Below are 20,288 nucleotides of genomic sequence, written 5' to 3' on the forward strand. Positions count from 1 at the left end.
AAATATAATAATTAAGTGAGTAATAATTGTGCGCATAGCGTTGGATGCTCCAAAAAAACGACATCACATTTTTCTATATCATGGATAATAATATTATATTATATAGTTATAAAAATGGAGAAAACATTGTCAATGATCAAGAAAACATTTTAAAATAAACGATTATATTACCATACCCTGCATTGTAAAATGTATAAACATTATTATGATAATGAAATTTATGAAAAATATTATATGACCATAAGGCTATTTAAAAAAAAAAAAAAAAAAGAGTCACTATGTGCATTATTTTTTAGTAGATACTATTATGTATTAAGTATTATTTAAACTTTGGTTAAAAAAAAAATAAAACATAAAACTGAATGACTACATTTTACATTTTAAGAGCACAGTTTGGTATTTTTTCTAACACATATACTGACTTACAAACAATAGTCGATTGGTTTTAGAACAAATTATTATAATTATATGTCTTAATTAACCACGATAGTTTAATGAACAAACGTTAACAATTCCGAAGTTTTACTATGATTTTGATATTATATAGGATAAACACGTAACCCAGAGCCAGCGGCAATTTCGACAGTTCCTCACACTCTCGCTGCCGACCACGTCCGAATTAACCCCTAATTTATGGGTAGAACGCCACCCGCGAAAAGTGGCCCCGGAGGGAGCTTGGCGGAGCGGCGGCGGCGGCATGTATTTATGTCGGTCTCGTAAATCGACCGATACGTGTGATGTACGCGCGTCCATATACAATATATACATCATAGTTGACGAATTTATTTATGGTTTTTTTATTTCATATTTTTCTTTTCCGTCGTCATCCACAACGGTTGCCTTATAAAATACGCTCAGCACAGAAACTGCGGCGGTGCGTGGACGATGACGATGACGACGGCGACGCGAACATTATCCCATGTTTTATGTAAAAGGGACGAAATTTATCTCGGTCTTATTAGCATAACTAAAATTCCTTTGGTCGTCGCCATCCGTCTACGTCATCTGGCTTGGTTTGGTACCCTAAATCTCCCATCAAGGGTTTTATTGCTAAAACACGACGGACCTACAACAGCGAGTGAGGGCGATAGACAGCGAGGAGAAGACTATAATACGAGACGCAGACGATTTACATTATATAAGACGGTAAATATTATTTTATGCGAATATTCTAGTTGGAATATTATATATATATATATATATATATGTGTGTGTGTGTTTGTGTGCGTATACTTTATGAATTGCAGAAACTGACATTTTTGGACATTTTATAGTAGACACATAATGCGGGTATAGGGGAAAAACTGCAGTTACCGGTTTGGAGACGGCCCGTCACTAGGCGGAAATAATATTATGGACCGGACAGTGAGTGTGACGTTATATACGGACATGTAATGAAAAATGAAATTATTATGTATTATAATACTGAAAAAAAAATAATAATGTTCGAGTTTGAACGATTTTTGCTGACTTGAGTGTGCTATTAATCTTGACTCAATTTTGTGAATGGATTCATTTAAAATCACTATTATACTTCACTATTCATGGATGAATAATAATATGAAAACGGATATTCCAGCATACTTTACTTGAATGTCAAACACTATACAAGTATAAAATACTAAAAAACATATTCCAATACACACGATTTATATATAGTGCTTTCTGCTACGCAAGTTGATAATAATTATTATTTTGTGCATTTTAAATTAAATTAAATTATTAATTATTGTATATAAAAAAAAAAATAAATATATTATACTATATCACGAGAGCGTAATTTAAATTATAGTAGTATATTTTTAATAGCAATCATTTGTTTGTGTCTGAATCGTTATAAAATAACAAGTACTTTTTTTTAAAATAAAATACATCATAGTACAAACAAAGAATTTACGCCCGTGTGGTTTGTCAATATTACAAGTAAAGTGCCGTGTTTTTTAATATTTACAGGCCATAATGATGTTGACTTCTCGCCCTTTTCTCAATCAACTCGATTATTTGACGATCACAGTGTCTTTATTTTGTATATATTTTTTAAAATTTAAAAACAATTTTTTAACTTAAATTTTTCAAAAAAATCGGATACAAATAATAGAAAATAATGTAAGTTATAAAATAATATCTTAGAAAATAATAAATATACTAATAGGTATAATACAGTTTGTACCAATACCAGTATAAAATCGTAATAAGATTATTGTTTAAGATTTGAATCGACACTATGAATTTATTTTCCTTTTATAAGCTATTATGTTAATTATAATTTATTCCCATAACAGTCATAACACATTTTTATAGAATATTCATATTATAATTTATGAAGTTAAAATAGTCTGATCGAAAAAAAAATTATATGATGCTATTGTAAGTGAAACCTAATTTAAAATTAACAAATTATTCTTAAAAACAAAATATAATAATATAAAATTAACAAAAAATCATACTAATAGACATGAGTTATATAACTATTTATAGTTAAATACAGGACGCTTACATATAATTTAATAAAAATTATATATTACATAAAATGTTTAAAATATATTCATGAACCCATTTGAATTAGAATAATTACTATTTTGAAGCACTATATAATATAATAAATATTAATAAAAATATTAAAATTTAGACTAGGTATACGATTTCTACAGTTGATACCATTATTATCAGACGGCGTGTAAAATATTATTTGTCGAACGAATTTTGACCAACCGAATGAATATTTATAGGGATATATAGTGTATTATAATCTATCGCCAAAATGTTTTATATTTAAAAAAAAAAACTTTATATTCAATAACGCGATACTGGCAAAATTCCAACGCATATGATATTATATTATAACCGGTCACATGCAGCGGTAGCGTGTCTGTAAATCAACAGCCGAGACAATAATAACAACGACAACAACAACAACAAAAACAATAACTGCAATAATAGATATCAGCTTAAAACGAATGAGTTAATATCGTGGGCGTGTGTGTGCTCGATGGAGAATGCAGCGGGAACGAAATGAGATGGGATAATAGCTATGTATAGAGTGCCACGATGTGCAGCAGCAGCAGCGCCGACGGAGGGATGACGGATGGGACGGAAATTAAATTTCAAAATCGAATTCACTCGTATCGCTTTGCGAAACAATGTTTCAGTATCGGTACCGGCGGTGGTCATGTATAATAATAATATTATATAAGGCACAAATTATATTACAGATATCGCGCTGCGTTATTATAATAGCGTGTGTGGATGCGAATAGTGTGACGGGAGTACGGCGCATATCATTATGTGCGATGTATTTCAGAGTGTAATTTTGCCATATTAGTGTTTCGATATTAAACGAAAATATAATATATGACCCATACAATAATAACTCAATAGCTATTATATCTACTCCGCTCTATACGCATAATATATTTTATACGATCAGTCGAAATTTTCATGCATGAGGCCCGTGTTAGAGTTTCACCATCGCGTCATGACTCATGGGGGATAGATTCGGCTGGCATACATGTATAATAAGTACATCGATCTAGCAATAGCCAATAAAATTACTGAAAAGACTATAGCACAATGCCACTATGAAGGAGAAGGACGTCAGGAGACTATTATGATCGAAATAATTGTCATAATATTAATGAAAATAATGATAAGAATATAATGTTGTTGGTTTTTTTCCTGTTTACTACTATTATAATAAACTGACCGATTGGTCAAAATATGTTATCATACAGTTCGGCTGTAATATTATAAATTAATTTGATTACGTAATTTAAAAAAAAAACTGCGGACGGTCAGTTGTCATCAGTCAATCGATAACACCTTTTCACATCCGTCAAAATCGTTTGAAACGAATATTATGTGTTTTCCTGCGGTGCTGGTGGTTTTTCAAATTATTCTGTTCACCGACATTGAATTCTACCCTTTTCACCATCACCTCACAACTACACTAGCGGCTGGATCACGTGTATCCCTAATTGAATTCCCGTGGTGACGATTTCGTTTTTTTTTCACCATCACCCCATTCAATAATTGTAGTTGCCAAAACATAGTACTGTATGCGTGCATTCCTCTCCAAAACTATAGTACCTATATACCTAATATTATAATACGTGACGTAGTTACAAGTCTAATAATATTATATCGCATGTCATTCGGTCATTTGATTCCGGATGAACCATCGAAAATTATACTATTCCAGCGCGTGCATAACTAATATAACGACATGTTTATTTTCATGCTTTAAACATTTATAATACGTGCCCCAAGCGATTTTCGCAAATTCGACAAACTAATCCCCATCGAGTCCTTATCACGATACTAACACACGCACTAACACGAATTTTAAGTACAATATAATAGTACCATTATCTATTATTATGTACTTCTGAAATGCACACACGTACAGCGAGAATTAAGTCATTTAGTAGTGGCTTTTGGTCCAATTTGTGGTTAAAAAAAAATGGTCGATAACTATATATCATACATCTATCTAACATTAAAATATTATCGTTAACAATGTAGCTGATTTTCTATAAGATATAGTAAATATGGAACAAACAATTAGGAATTTAATTTACAAATTTTATTTTGCGAAAATACTCTATAGAATTGGATTACTTAACATAGCAATTCCAGAAAGTAAATAAAAATACAAGATATTATTTTCACCATACATAATTCGATGGTTATATAACTTTTGTGGTGCTAGTTGTGTGGTTATGATTGATAATGTATATTTACTACAAACAGTTTAGTGAATAGAAAATGATGCTTACTTAAGTCAATTAAAAGTTATGAAATGAGATTAAGATTAAATTTTGGAATGTCTTCATTTAAGGATATAAAATAATATGATGAAACAAAACAACTTTGTTAAGTTACTTAAAATTAAATTGGAGCTCGAGTTTAATGTTATCAAGTGAATTTATTCAGTATCAGTGTTTAGCTCTTTATAATAAAACAGCTTAGAATTCCTTACAGATGTATAATAATTAATACCAAGATAAATTGATTGTGTATGTAACTCCTAAAAGATTTGATTCCACGCAATAGTTTCTAAGTATAAGCGGTATTATGGTTCTAAAAACCACTTGAGCGTTTTTTAAACTTAAATCGAAAATAAAATAAAGAAATATTAAAATAAAAATCAAACACACTTCAGAAACCGTACATTTTTGAAAACGATCAATCTCGTTTTATATGACTTGAATTTTATGCTTGGCTTACAGTAAGTAATATGTAATACTATGAAGCTCACTGCATATAAATAGTAATCGTGCTATTTCATTCAAATCCAAGGGGAACCTGAGTGTCGGAAATTTTATTAGCTTTTTACGACTTGATAGTAAATAGCTTAAGAAATCAACACTTGCTTAAGTAGCTTTATCGTTACTTCTATAATACTACCATGTTTCAAACCAAATGTTGTTTACGAAGTTCTGTCACAAAAATATAGTTCCCTATAGAAGATTGACGGTACTTGACATTTGTACAATCATCAAAATTATTAAAACAACTATGAATAAAAATACGATTTTGATAGACTACATAGTATAGCTATTTACTTAACCATAACTATACAATTAGTTGAATCCCGTCACATTTTATCATATAAATTATTTGGATGATGAAATATTCGTTACTGTTTTATAAAAAGTATGAATAAAATGATTTTTATACACAATAAATAATATATAATAAATAATTATAGTTTTATTAAAATAATATATTATGACGATACCTCTGATCAAATTTCATGCAAAATATATAATAGATTATTATATTATCGTATGTATAATATTCTAGTATCATCGAACTAAATCATGTTTTTTCTTGGAAAGTTATTTTATCGTATTTTCATAGGCAACAAAATCTTGCCCTCAGCCATTGTGTTCTCTTGAACGTAAATAATGTATACGCGAAATGTCTGCGAAATCGCAGTCTACTACCTATTGATGTGGAATGGCACACGTCATTGGACAGCGAAACGCCAAGCGTAAAGCAGACATACTAAATTTTCCCGGCACGATGAATCCAACGCGCGTATAGTCAAGTTTATTATAAATAACAACTTGGATCTACCAAAATTCACATATGAGACTATATTATTTTAACTTATAACTTATAAGTATACATATAAATACGAAACCCTTATTTTTTTCTTTATTCTTCATAAGACATAAATAAATATAAGACATTGATAGAAAATCGGTCAATTGTTCAATACTTCAGATTATTGTCAGGACAATATTTTTTTTTTTTTTTTTTGAATCGTATTATTACTTTTATTAATATTATTACGTATTATATTATGTTATATTTACGTCGTTTGTATTATGGATGTGTTATAGGAAAATGGGTTTTGTGGGTAAATAGTTTTTTGTTCAAAGCGGAAAAGAATACGGTAAGGAGTTTTGTTCGACAAAACAAGGATGAGAACAAAAATATACCAAAGTTATTACGATAAAAATTCAATTTGTCTATCTTTTAGTATTATAAGAAAGATTTTTGAATTGAATACGTAGGTAACTATTATTCAAACAATATTCCGTTAATAGCCATCATAAAAATACAATTAATCGTTCTCAGATTATCTTAGACAATCACCGTGGAATATTATAGATAATATTTTGTTTTTGTTATTGTCTAAGTCTACAGTTGCTATATCTAAAAGTATAAATTTGATACGAACCTGACGGATTCTTAACAAATAAAAACAATGTTGTCATAATTTGTAAAAAGTTTAACCGTAATTCTATTTTATAGTACTCTCACTGTCAGAGTTTATTCTTTTATATAAATTCTACTTTAATATTCATTTTAAATTGGCTATTAGCATAACAATAAGAATAAAAAATAATGCTGGTAAATTATTTTAAATAAAGTCGTGGTCTCTTCTCGTTTAAATTAGTAAACTTTGTACGGTACTAAAGGGATGGTAAAACCACAAACAGCATGTTATACAGCTATACTTAACGCGATGTACACCCTGTCGAAAGTTTTTGGCTTGACAGTTTGACAGGTGAAATGTGTTTGGTTTTACTTTTCTGCAGCAGTATTGTCTGACAATAATAATCGAGCGAAACCTACCTAAATTTTAGTCAGAAATAACCTTATACATTAATGATTTCAATTTTGAAACATCTCCACGTTTCCTAAATATACGTAAAAAAAGTTCTGCATGTGAAACTGACAATGACTCGGGAAATAGTTTAAATAGTGGTATAGAAGTTAATAACATATGAAAAATTATTTACAAACAAAGTTCATATTATGACTGGCATATTATAACAATGACTTTTAAAACAAAGTACAATTCAGTATATTGTTTATTATATCAACAGGTAAATATCATAAATTTGGTTATGTTAACTATACCTTACTAATATTAATAAACATAACTAATCAGTAATCACTAAATAATTGGTTGTCTTATTCTAATATTAAGCAGTCTTGAATTTCAAATATAGTTTCGCAGAAATTAATAATAACACGTTGTATTGAAATCTAGGAGGTTTTATCTGTCATCCTCATTCTATATCAAGTTTGTTAAATGGCGCACCAAGTCAATGAAATAATAATACGCATCACTGTAGTAGCGACTCTAACGAGAAACGTCTGTTCTGGACACGGTCAATCTAGGGTTTATTAATTACAAACGATCTCTTCGCGGGAGAAGTTTGAAAACGTCTCAGCGGTGGTGTAAAATTGACCCCTTCGGCGACACGGCGGTCATTATCTAAATAGCGCATTACATGACCCAATGTTATAGTCGTTCGTCTAACTCCAAAACCTTTGTAAGTGACGTGCTAAACGGACGTAACAACGTATACCGCAAAAAACAGTTATCAAAGTGAAAAAAAAATACATTGCAACTTCTGATATTCTTCATTATTATCAGAATAGAATATTAGTTTCTATCTTTAATAATATTTCTCCCTTATTTACAATCACGAAAAACGTACGATTTATAACCTACGAATATAATGAATAAAAAATAAATGCGTCGGATAATTTTAGAAAAAACTTGTCAGTTTGTATAATTGACCATGATAAAAGAAAATTAACTTTTGATGATTTCGTCGACAGTTGACTATTATTAGTGCGCATTTAAAGCTAAGTTTACAATTATTTGGAAAATATGAAGAGAAAATATAATTTGCATTCATCGCACATCTCAAATAACAATAATAAACTTCTGTTTATTATACACATTACAAGATTAATAAATATATTATATTACATATATATATACAAATACAATACTAAACCATAAACTGTATTGTATTTTATTATGAATATGTACGTCACGCGTTGTTCAGACATATCTAACGAAAACGGATTCATAGACATTAACATTAGATTCACATAAAAAATCATATGTACAATACAAATTTTCAACGCGGTCACCAAAAATATTATTTTTAACCAGTACACGGTGTTTAGTTGCTCAATTTCCATATTTTTAACAATAAAAAATATAATAATTGTCAATGTTAAACGGCTATTACTTTCGTATGTTATTAAAAACTTTACTACTCCTTCAAAATGTGTCATACAATCGATTATAAACTAATAGAACGTGGACTTCTTTGCATTATTTATTATGATTTTTTTTCTTTAATTGAAAACAAGTTTAACGATAAAACAATATTTAAATATCATCAATATTTGAATATTTAAGCTATAAAGGTTAATGATTTATATTGAATAAATAATGTAGGAATAGTAATATCGACTACCAAGAATCAAGACGACCATTATAGTATTCAATTTGAAATGGGGCCGGAAAAAATACTTTGAAATTCTTTACATTATTGTAAAGGGTAAAAACTTGGTAGTTTACTCGGGCATAATCAATGTATCCATGGCAAATAGTTGGAAGGAAATAAGCTGTTTTTTATATTTATTTTATCTTAAAATGGATTTGTATTTAATTAAAAAGATAATAATAATAATAAAAATACTGTGATAAAATTACGTTGAGTGAGTTTTTTTTCTCACAATATTCACAAATGAAAACTTGTCAGCCGAGTCTAAATGCCCAATGGTGGTGAAACAAAATCAATTTCCGATATAAAAGTCACTATTGGATATAATAAGTTATTATTAATGGAAAGGAAACGTAGGTAGGTAGGTATAAGGTAGTTGATAACAAATGTCATTTTTCTCATTGCCAGCACCAGATTGTGTGACATTTGGTAACTGGGTGGGTATAGAACCTGAACGGCGGCCGAAGGGACGGAAAAAAAGTAAAGGTTAGTCTACAAAAGTTCATGTATCTAAGGGTGGAGGTGGGTTTTTTAATCAAACTGTCGTTTCTGCGGTAGGGTGACATCACTACAACTACCGCCAGTGTGGTAATAATCGACCGTGACTCCGAACAACGTCATACGGTCTTGCTACCATACAACCGTATAGGATAATCTCCTGCGTCCTTCCCGTCCACGATGAGAAATACCAAATGAATTACTATCTCTCGAAAACCTGCAGCTTCTCACCACCACTGCTCTTTTTTCCACGACCGTCGCAGTCACCGTGTGTCTCTTTTAATTAATTGATCTCTCGGACTCTGGTAAGACCCTATATTTTTTCCCTCTTGCTCACCACTTTGACTTTTCTTCTTTTCTCTTCCACATCAATCTGTTCGTAATACCCGTCTAATATTTGGGCCATCGGTGTATATACCAGCTCCAATTAGATTTACGGACGTCTAACGGTTTGTCACCCCCTACAATCGTGCAATGGCGGTAGCTTTTTCCATCAAGTCACCTCTTTCTAATGGCATTTACCCATTAATCGCCTCACACATCATAATATAATTCTGCAGAAGTTCGATATCAAAAATACCACCACTTAATCAAACTGTCAACCTACATAATATTATGAATTACTGTAAACTGTAATTTGCATTTAATAGTAAAATACCTCCAATAAAATTTCATGAAATGTGACTGTTTTTAATAATTATTGCTTTAGTTAAAATATTGTACTAATAAAATACAAATAATAAAATTAATTAATTGAATGAATATTTTTCAAAATGGTTATTTGATACACCAGACAATTATAAATTATTAATAACTTATATAAATTCATATAATATTAAGTATATTATCGTGTTTATATAGTTAAAATATATTAAATTAACTATTAATAAACGTTGAAAAATCAATTTTATATTTTTATTTAAAAATTATTATAATTATCTTAGTTACACCAACAAACTATGATTACTTAAATTTAAATAATATGTTTTAATTCCATTAATATTAAATAAGATATATATTATACAAATTTCATATAACAGCATTTTTAAACAATTTTGATATTTTATAAATATATTATTTTTATTATATTTATTTAAAAAAACATTTTAATATTTTTGTAAAGTATAATAAATGTTTTTATTATTAATAATTTAATAAATTGATTTTATTTTAATTATAAAACGACTATACTACTATTAGCTAATATTATATTTTATATAATGATTCCATCAAAATATATATAAATATATACCTTATACAGTTAAACTATTTTATCAATTTCACTGTATACAACATGTTTTCTGTCTATGACATTCAATCACTTGATCATGCTACAAGGTCTCCTCAAAATAAATCTATTTGTGTCCATTTCAGGTTGACCACTGATTATAAATGAACCGTCAACTCATGGTTGATAGCACAGTTCAAATACAAAGTTAACAATTTCTACAGAACTTTTGAAATGACTTCTTTGATAACATTAATTAAACTGATTTCTGCCCATATACAATACTGTTCAAAATGGAACGTATAGACAATTTATAATTTAAAATGAAACGAAAGTACTATATGTAGCTGTATTTTATACGGATGTACATATATATATATATATAAATCAGTGAAAAGCCGTAGGTTACTATCTTTGTAAGTTAACGTATACCAAATACCATTTTGTATATTCTAAATACCTATCAAAGAGGATTTTATAATACTTAAAATTACACCAATATTTTATTATTATTTTTAAAGGCTCTTTATAAATCACTCATAACAACGCACTCATCTAATGAATAACCATGGAAAAGGGGAAGGGTAGGTTTTAAAGAATCGACGAGGCGCTTTGACAGCTGTATACTCGAATGTATTAAAAATCTTCGACTGCATTTAATAATGGTATTATTCCACGCTGGTAATAGACTGTGAAGTGAAAACACTCGTGACTAAAAAAAAAGGCAAGCAGTAGCTTCCTAAACTGAATAGAGAGAAACAATGATTAAAAACGCGTGCAGAATGACGTAAAGTGGTAGCGGCGGTAATCGCTAAACTATGGCGAAAAGAGAGGGACAAGAAGAAGAATACAATATACGACAACGCCGAAAGAAACGGATGACGGGAGTGTCGGTGGGTGGGGATGAAACCGGCCGGAAAGTCGCCAGTCCGTCATGTGAAGAAATTCTCACGGCGACGATGAGACAAGCGTAGTTGTATACCAGAGCACAGTGCCAGAGTGGCGGCTGCCAGCCGGGTCTTTACTTAAACGAGCTAATCTCACCCTCCGCCACCACTATAGTTCTATCAACTGGCCCATCACTACTGCCCGCCTTACCTGCAAAAAGGGGACGCTAGAATCATCCACCCCAATCACCATGGCTATTGAATTGCAATCGAAGTAACACTGTGATGATGTAAAATATTATATGGGTTTTTATAATACACATTGCTATAGTAGGTACAGTATTTTAATTTAATATACATTTCTATGGTTGAATACTAGGTTTTTCTAGTATTTAATTACATTTTTCTCTCTCCGTAGGTAACTCAAAAAATAACATTTCAAGGTAGCTGGTTGTGTAATAGTTATATACGTTTTATTTAAAAACCCAAACACACTATCGCCATTTAATCGGGTATAAACGTCATTTATATCAAACATGGATTACAGTCTCGATTTTGGGTTTAAGAATCTTATTCCATTATATGGTGAGGCGTGGTGGCGTTATAATCCGATTCCAAGCAAAATGGCTAACCCAAATCTACCGACGAGTATATAAATACTTTAAGAAAGTGACACGAGATAGAGCAAACATATATTCGTCGTTTCCTATTCATCATATTTTCATCTCTCTCGATGATCTTTATATTATAATATATAAGCTCGCATAATATTATAATGTCATTAGCTTATGCATAGTTGATTTTTATTATAAATTTTGGTACACCGACAAAAACAAACGAGCTTAACTATAATCCACAATCAAAAAACGAAAGACTACGGTTGAAAAACAATACATAACAAACGTTCGCATATAAAGTTATTTTAATATTATATTTCTGATTTCTATCGACATCATTATTTTATCATATTGAATATGAAAACCTTCCGAGATAGCAATCGTGAAAATATTGTATTTTTTAAATAGGCAATTTGCAAGTACAAAAAAAAAGCATAAAAATAAAATGGGATTATCGATGTTCATTTTGTGTTTTCGCAGAATCTATAATGTAAATTTTATCTGATGGGTTTTGATCTTAAAATAATGTGTTTTTTTTTATATTATTATTTAAACTTAAGATATTATATTAACAAAACGTGCATATATATTATATTATATAAAACTATATTTTTTGAAAAAAATATTATTGTATTTTTAAATGAATACGTGTTTGAGGAAACATTAAAAATAATGAATCGATTATATTAACTTTTAAACCCATAAAATTCAAACAAATATTTTCCAACAATGAAAACATTGGGATCTTATTATCTTTATGTTTTTGAGTCTTTGAAATCTTAATATTAGATAAATAAATAAAAAAACAGTTTGTTTACTTACTTTTTTGCCATCCAACTCGTGTGATCCTAGTGCCAGAACTTTGTCCACGCTGGACGGATCAGCAAAAGTAACGAACCCGAATCCCCTGTAAACAAAATTATAGTTTTTAAAGGTTGTCATTGATATTTTTGGTCAAAATCTAGAAAATCTATATAATATTAGTATTATTTTCAGCTCTCTTCCTCAATTAAACCTCACGCAATTTAAGTTTAATAAGAATAGCTTTTATAAAGTATTTCCGGAACCATAACTGACTGATGTTTAATAATACAATTTTGATTCTAATAAATTAACATTTTAAATAAACACGTATTATATAAATATGTTTCTTTACACATTTTCTCAACACACACGTTTAATGTTTACAGAAAAAAATCCTGCCTCGACGATCTTATATTTCTGTTATTTATTAATTTATATTTCATACAATATACTAAAAGATAATAATTAAATTACAATTATTAATTTATTTAAAATTTTATTTTATCTCTTATTAATTGTAATATTTATTGTTTTATACTATTAGCTGTTGATTTTTTTAAAAAAATCATATTGTATTGATGTTATTTGTACATATATATACAATCTTTAAATCATAATAGCATATGTAAATTATATTCATTTTATAAACTCTTCACAATGCACAACTTCTTATTAGCTTTGAATGTTAAACATTACATTTTCTTACGACACAATAGCTCTATATTATTTATACGTACACTAGTTAATCTCAGTTATGATATTTTGTCACATGATATACATGGCGTCTATTTTAATTTCATGTATCAGCATATTATTAAATTTAAAACATCTTCAATAATTCCTTCATTCTCTCATGCAATTTACTTTGAATGTTTAATTTTTAACATTGTTCACTTGTTACACTACTGTTCATCATTTCTTTGATCAACTCTTTCTTCAAACAAATTTCGAATTTTTCATTATGAAAACTACATTTTATCATTCCATATTCTAATAAAATTGTCAACTTATTATTTATGAAACATTTTTTATTTAATCCATACAAGCTTTATTCTAATAAAAACGTTGGTATTTAGTATAAATTACAAACTTAAATATATAGGTATTTAATAAAAATATTAGTATAATATATTATTATTACATATATTATATTAATTTTTGTATAAATTTAAAACAAAATATTAAAAGTAGCCAAAATGTTAATACAATATTAAATTTAAAATTATTATTTGTTTATGATCTATTTTTTTTTTTAAATTTAAATATTTTTTTATCATACAGTTTGTCCAAATAAGTAGGACAATAATTGACTGTGATGAAAAAAAAAAAAAAATAAACATGTTTTATGGAATGAAAATAATGGAGAAATTTCGAACAATAAATAGATAATCTAAAAAATGTTACAGTTTAAGAAATTAAAACGTTAATTGGTTAGTAAAAATAAAAACATTAAGTACAATAACTTTCAATACATGTATTTAAGGAAAGAATTTGAATACGTTAGTTTTATTGTTAGTGCATTTTGCAAAGACCGATTATATTCAACTTTAAAAAATATTATTTTAGTAGGTTCGTAAACGTTCTTTATATCTTGAGTACTATAATTATTATTTTTGTAAATAATATAACTATTAAAAAAATTTTAAAACTTGTTAAATATTATTTTATGTTATGTATTTTAATTATCATTAAATAAAAACAATTATAATGCTGTTAAAATGAAGTATAGAATATTAAAAATGCTCAATAATTACAATTTAATTTTCAAAATAACCACTATAACAAACTGTGTAACATATTAAGTTATTTCATTACAATTCTCAATCTACATAAAAAATGTTCAAGTTATGTGTTCAAAACAAAATTATTATATAATTGATGTAAAAGATATATAAATATATTATTTGCTTAAGCATAGGTACTTTCAATTTTTTAAATGATGGACAATTTCGTTTAATTAACTTTCTTTATATTTTTAAGTTCATAAAATAGGTATTAACTTCAATTGATGTGTATAATACGTAGGTAATTAGTGGTACCTAGCATAATATACCATTTTATAAGATCTAATCATAATAATTGAATTTAACAAGTATGTCAATTTAGACAATAAATCATAGAATTACTATACATAAAAAAACATTTTTGTTTTCAATAAATCTATGAAAATCTTGTGTATAGTAATTTCAGTCAAATTAAATATATCAAGTGTGTCAATATCGCAAATAATTATCTAGAATTACTTATTTTAAATTAAATACACAATTTAATTAAAAAAGAATCTTACTATATAACTTATAATCATAGTTCTTAATACCCAAATGGTACCTATAATATATTATGTTATTCATAAGTTGTAATTCATTTTTTAATAACTATTATTCCGAGTTCACCCCCTTATTCCACGTCCAACGATATATCCATATAATTTGTGTTATAAACACAACATTCGTTGATGACGGTTAAGGTCTGATGTTTTGTTTCGTGGATGACGACTACAGTGAAAACAGCTTAGACAGTGGATTCTACAGCTGCATAGGGTTTCGTTCAAATAACGGACCTATAGGTTACAACGTGGGCGTGAATTCCATGTCGTCATAAAAACTGACCGTTGTCGGCTTTAGCGCTTAGAACGAGCTAGTGCGCGGTTAGTACAAAAAGTAAAGGGCCGCATGGCAAATCAAACAGCGGTGAGATGTATAACATAATACATAGGATGCAAAACCGTATATAATAAAGGGTTCGAGCCTTAAATCATACACAAAGCGGAACGCACGGAGGGCAGAGAGAACGTTGGTAGGTGGGGTGTTGGTAAAGAGAGTAGTGCGTGGGTTAAGGGGGTGCGAGAGGGTGCGAGAGACTTGTGCAACGGTGGCAGAACACACGCGAGGAGCTGCAGCAAACGGGGCGAAACGGTTGATTTATGTTCGGTTTTAGCATGGAACGTATTATTTGTGAAAACGTTACCACCGTCGCGGAAACCGTTCCCGAGCATCCGAACTAGATTACGTGGTAACTTGGCGCGCTATTAAATTCGAACATCGCCGCAAAATCCCCTTTTACTCCTTGCCCAAGTCCCTCTCCTACTTTCCACCGATTGGTCTGAACACCACCACTCGGGGGCAACAACGACCGTCCTTATAATAATAATAATAATTATTATTATTATTATATAAGTATGTTAATGAAAACGTCTACATGACCCCCTTTGTCATTCGCTCTTGTGATAACCAAAAAATCCAGGTCAAAATATTACCATATTATTATCATTATTATTATTATTATTACAATGTTTATTACTATTATTAACTATTATTATTGTTGTATAGTACACACATTATATATAGCTAATACATAAAAGTGTTTCTTTTCTACACTATCACTTTAAAAAAATATAAGTAGATACGTTTATATATCATTTATGGTCCAACTATGTATGTACATACATACGTCATTTTATAAGGTCCAGTAAAGTTTTGAGTGTACGCAATATAACACAGGCCACTATATTATTACAATACATTTAACAATATTAATTAAAAACTATTTTTTTTAACCGACGATAAATGCCACTTGTAAAACGTATTGTAATACGAATCTTACACAAAATTGTAAACTTTTTTTTTTTTTTGATAGACCGAATTAAATTTTACATTTATAAATTTATTTTTAAATTTAGTTTCTATGTTAAGTCTGAATGTTATTTAATTTTGAATAATATTTAACATAATTTATTTCAAAACTTCAATATTTAATTTTTAAATTTATCAAAAAGCAGTTAACTTAATATTCAATATTTTTTTTTTCAATTAACAATTATTAATGATTTACCATTTAGTATTACTACAACAATTTAATATATATAGCAACATTTTTTTATATACACATTGAAATTATTTTTATTTTTTACTCTATAATATCTGGGCTTGAATAAGAAACTAACTTATATAATATTTTATGATCATTTATGATATTAGACTGGATTTTCAAAGAACAATGACCAAAAGAACAACACAATAACGATATTTTATGAATTAATCATAAATAGTAAGTAACAAAAATAACACCTAAACTAATAATAAATCAAAATACAACATCATGGAATTTATAACTCTACAAGACGAGACACTTAATACTAATTTTCATTGAAAAAAAAAAAGAATTGTATTACAACTAAAAAAGAATTTATATCTTAATATAGTCGTAATATATATATATATTCAGAAGAAAAAATCCACTTACAGTGTATTTTTTTCTTTAATACCTTTAAAACTCCATTCCCCATCGAGATCTTAGACTTACACACCAATATAAGAATATTTAAGTAAAACCATTGTAAAAAATGAAAACAACACTTTCGCAATACTTAAATCTAATTCTTCGATTATAAATATACTGAAGACAATGTACATTTCTTTTTTTATTTACGTTATAGTACATAACGTGGTCAGTACTGAAAATAATAGATGTAAATGAGTGTTTTCACTTATATATATCAACATTATTGTCAATAATTTAAAAAGCATTTAAGGAAATCAAATAAATTTAGTTAAAACCACTTGAATATTCTATTATACTTATAAGAGTAACAACAATATACTCTAATAATTTGATTGCTTTACTGTCTAACACCGGAGATTTTTTTTTAACATAAATCAATACCAAAATAACTGCAGTGATCAAAGTTTATCAATATTAAAACATTTTTACATTACTCTTAGATGATATTTTTTATTTTATTTTATTTTAGGAAATCCCATTAAATACAGGGAATTTAAGATTAAAATAATTAAATTTAAACGAATTACCATATCAGTACAAAAATGTGTTATGAGAACTGGCAATGAAAAAAAAAAACATGCACTGGCAAGAATATGATATTTAGACCACGCGAAGTATTGAAGTGTTACTTTTATACCAAGTACAGCATAAAAAAATTTAATTAGAAAAACTGGTAATTTTATAACATTTTAAACAATAATAATAAAACAAAAAACAAATCAATATGACAGCCCATTAAAATAAAATACATCAAAGCGATATCAATCGGCAGGTCGAAGATAAAACAATCAATATTCTAAATACGTAACGGGACACCAATAAATCAAAACATCCCAACTAAATATTAATAATAAAAATAATAAAATATAAATTATTTTTTTTTTTAAAAAACATACAAAAATTAACTAAACAAAACTCCAGGAATATTCGATTAGCTAAAATCGATATAATTATAAATAATACATACATTTATATACACATAGGTTAATTATTATGATGTGTATATACACGCAAATTATATATTATAATTTTTATGATTACGTTTGGTATGTAAAATAATCGGTTTTCTAGATTTTTCATATTAATAGTATAGCTAATTGAATTTCCCGGTGTCATAATAATCACAAAACACACTCCAAAAACCTATTCCGTTAATATGTTTCCTACCTTGACACATATTTCAGCTCGTTTTCGTTTCCAGCGGTCTGATCAGCTACAGCAACACGGCTGAAACCCCATTTATAACGTACAATCACAACTATGCTCACAACAATGGTTTAATTTAAAGATTTTTATTTATATATAAAAAAAACACAAAAAACAAAAAACAATTTAGCTTTGTATTTCGCCTGAAATTTCGTACGACTTAGAACTTTTCGTAATGATAAAATTAATTCAATAGTGGTGACAATATAAGTACTACTATATAATCGTATCTATTTATATACATGTAAATGATATTTATTGTACCTACACATCATAACACAATAATACCTAATACTACATTTCGTTTTTTTATATATATTATTACAACATTCGAAATCCTTCAATCATTTCCCTATATCCCACTATCAGAGTACACTATATACCCACAACCCTTAACGGGAAAATGCATGCTGCTGAATCACCCTGCATAATATATTTTATATATAATAATATTATTTACACCACATACTGCTCAACGTACGCACATATTGCATACACGGCACCGAGTGAATATCATTCCTCCTGCCTCCACCACCTAGGTCAATATTATGGTAATGTGGACCCGTTTATTATTTAGATCACATCGCACCGGGAATCGAACGGGACGGGAAATCCGTACGCTCGGCAGAGCGATCTCAATGCCTCATCGGCGTGCGTACCGATGCAGAATTTTTCCACTTTATATTATTTATTATACATATATACATTTTTCGTCTACTAACCGAACAACCCTATTTATATATATATATATATTATAAATAAATATATTTTCTCTCGTGGAGGAAAAAATTGGCGACGAGGTGGATTTGATCACGACGGGAGAAAGGGGTCATATATTATATACATATATTTATTTGCTTTTTTTTTTGCAAATCGATTGTGACCAGGAAATTTCCCTACACACGCATACCCCAATACATACACGTTTACCATACACTCACAAAACGCGCGCTCTTATACCCCCTATATGTACCAAACTACCGATGAGCTCGACGATATTTTTAACGCAAGATTAAACACATACACACACATCGCGCTACAAACAGTATTTTATGAGAATACCATCAATATGACACGGCATACCAAACAGCGTACACATTATATAGAATATATTGTATACTCGTGTATACGTGTATTGTGGGACTTATGTACTAGTTTTTATTTTTCATAGCTGTTTTATATTTTCGTAAATAATATTTCAGACAATGACTCAGACGACGGTCAAATGGTGACCAATGGACAAAGCGAATTATATTCGGTTCATGACCCGCGGGGATTTTTGAATACGTGTCCGCGACCCAAAACCACCGAAGAAAGTGACTTGGACAAAATAAAAGGGAAAAATTTCAATGCATAAAAAATTTGAATTTATACTGCACTCTTGTGGTCAATCTATAATCGGTATTTAGCCCCGTCAGATAGTCTAGTGGTAATCGATTTTATCACATAATATTATATATATTATTATGGTTTATTACTATTCAACGTTAAAAACAATAATAAAAATACGAGTTTTATTCATATTATTATACAAATACATGCTTTACATATAATTATGTAATATATTAATTTTAAAACAATATGATTTTTATTAAATAATTAATCACTTAGATAAAATGATTACAGTATAAAATGTATAGATAATGAGAAATATTAAAAAATATTGCTTTCAATAAATCAAACGTAGAATTAAGTGATATGTACATTTCAAGTTGGTCAATGATATACGAAATATAATATTGAATGTTGATTTTTTCAGACTTAATAACATAAAAATTATATTTTAAATATGATTTATTTATTTTAACTTTATAACAAGTTATTAAAGTTTGCACTTTAAATTGTAATTCATTGATAGTTTTACAATTACATTAAACATATCTACATATTGATGGTTCCAACTATAGTTGGATAATAGTAACATCCTATGAATCAATAAAAAGCGTACAAATGGGGTTAGCAAATTATTTTTGTATAATCGAAAAGTTAATGTGTC

The 20,288-nt window shown here is 28.5% G+C and overlaps 1 protein-coding gene across 8 annotated transcripts in view; it reads right to left on the bottom strand.

The window, feature by feature from the left end:
• The window catches only part of LOC114131383 (RNA-binding protein Musashi homolog Rbp6), a 368,433-nt gene that overhangs the window by 146,549 nt on the left and 201,596 nt on the right, over positions 1-20,288 (bottom strand). For 6 of the 8 annotated variants that reach the window (XM_050198726.1, XM_050198727.1, XM_050198729.1 and 3 more), the window contains exons 4-5: positions 18,254-18,313; positions 12,824-12,908 (exon numbers count right to left, since the gene is read on the bottom strand). In XM_050198726.1, coding sequence (XP_050054683.1) covers positions 12,824-12,908; positions 18,254-18,313 — 145 coding nt within the window. The remainder of the gene's footprint in view (positions 1-12,823; positions 12,909-18,253; positions 18,314-20,288) is intronic. The other 2 variants (XM_050198728.1, XM_050198733.1) reach the window with 1 other exon arrangement.

Source organism: Aphis gossypii, chromosome 1 (assembly GCF_020184175.1).
Source record: "Aphis gossypii isolate Hap1 chromosome 1, ASM2018417v2, whole genome shotgun sequence".
Classification (NCBI taxonomy): Eukaryota; Metazoa; Arthropoda; class Insecta; order Hemiptera; family Aphididae; genus Aphis; species Aphis gossypii.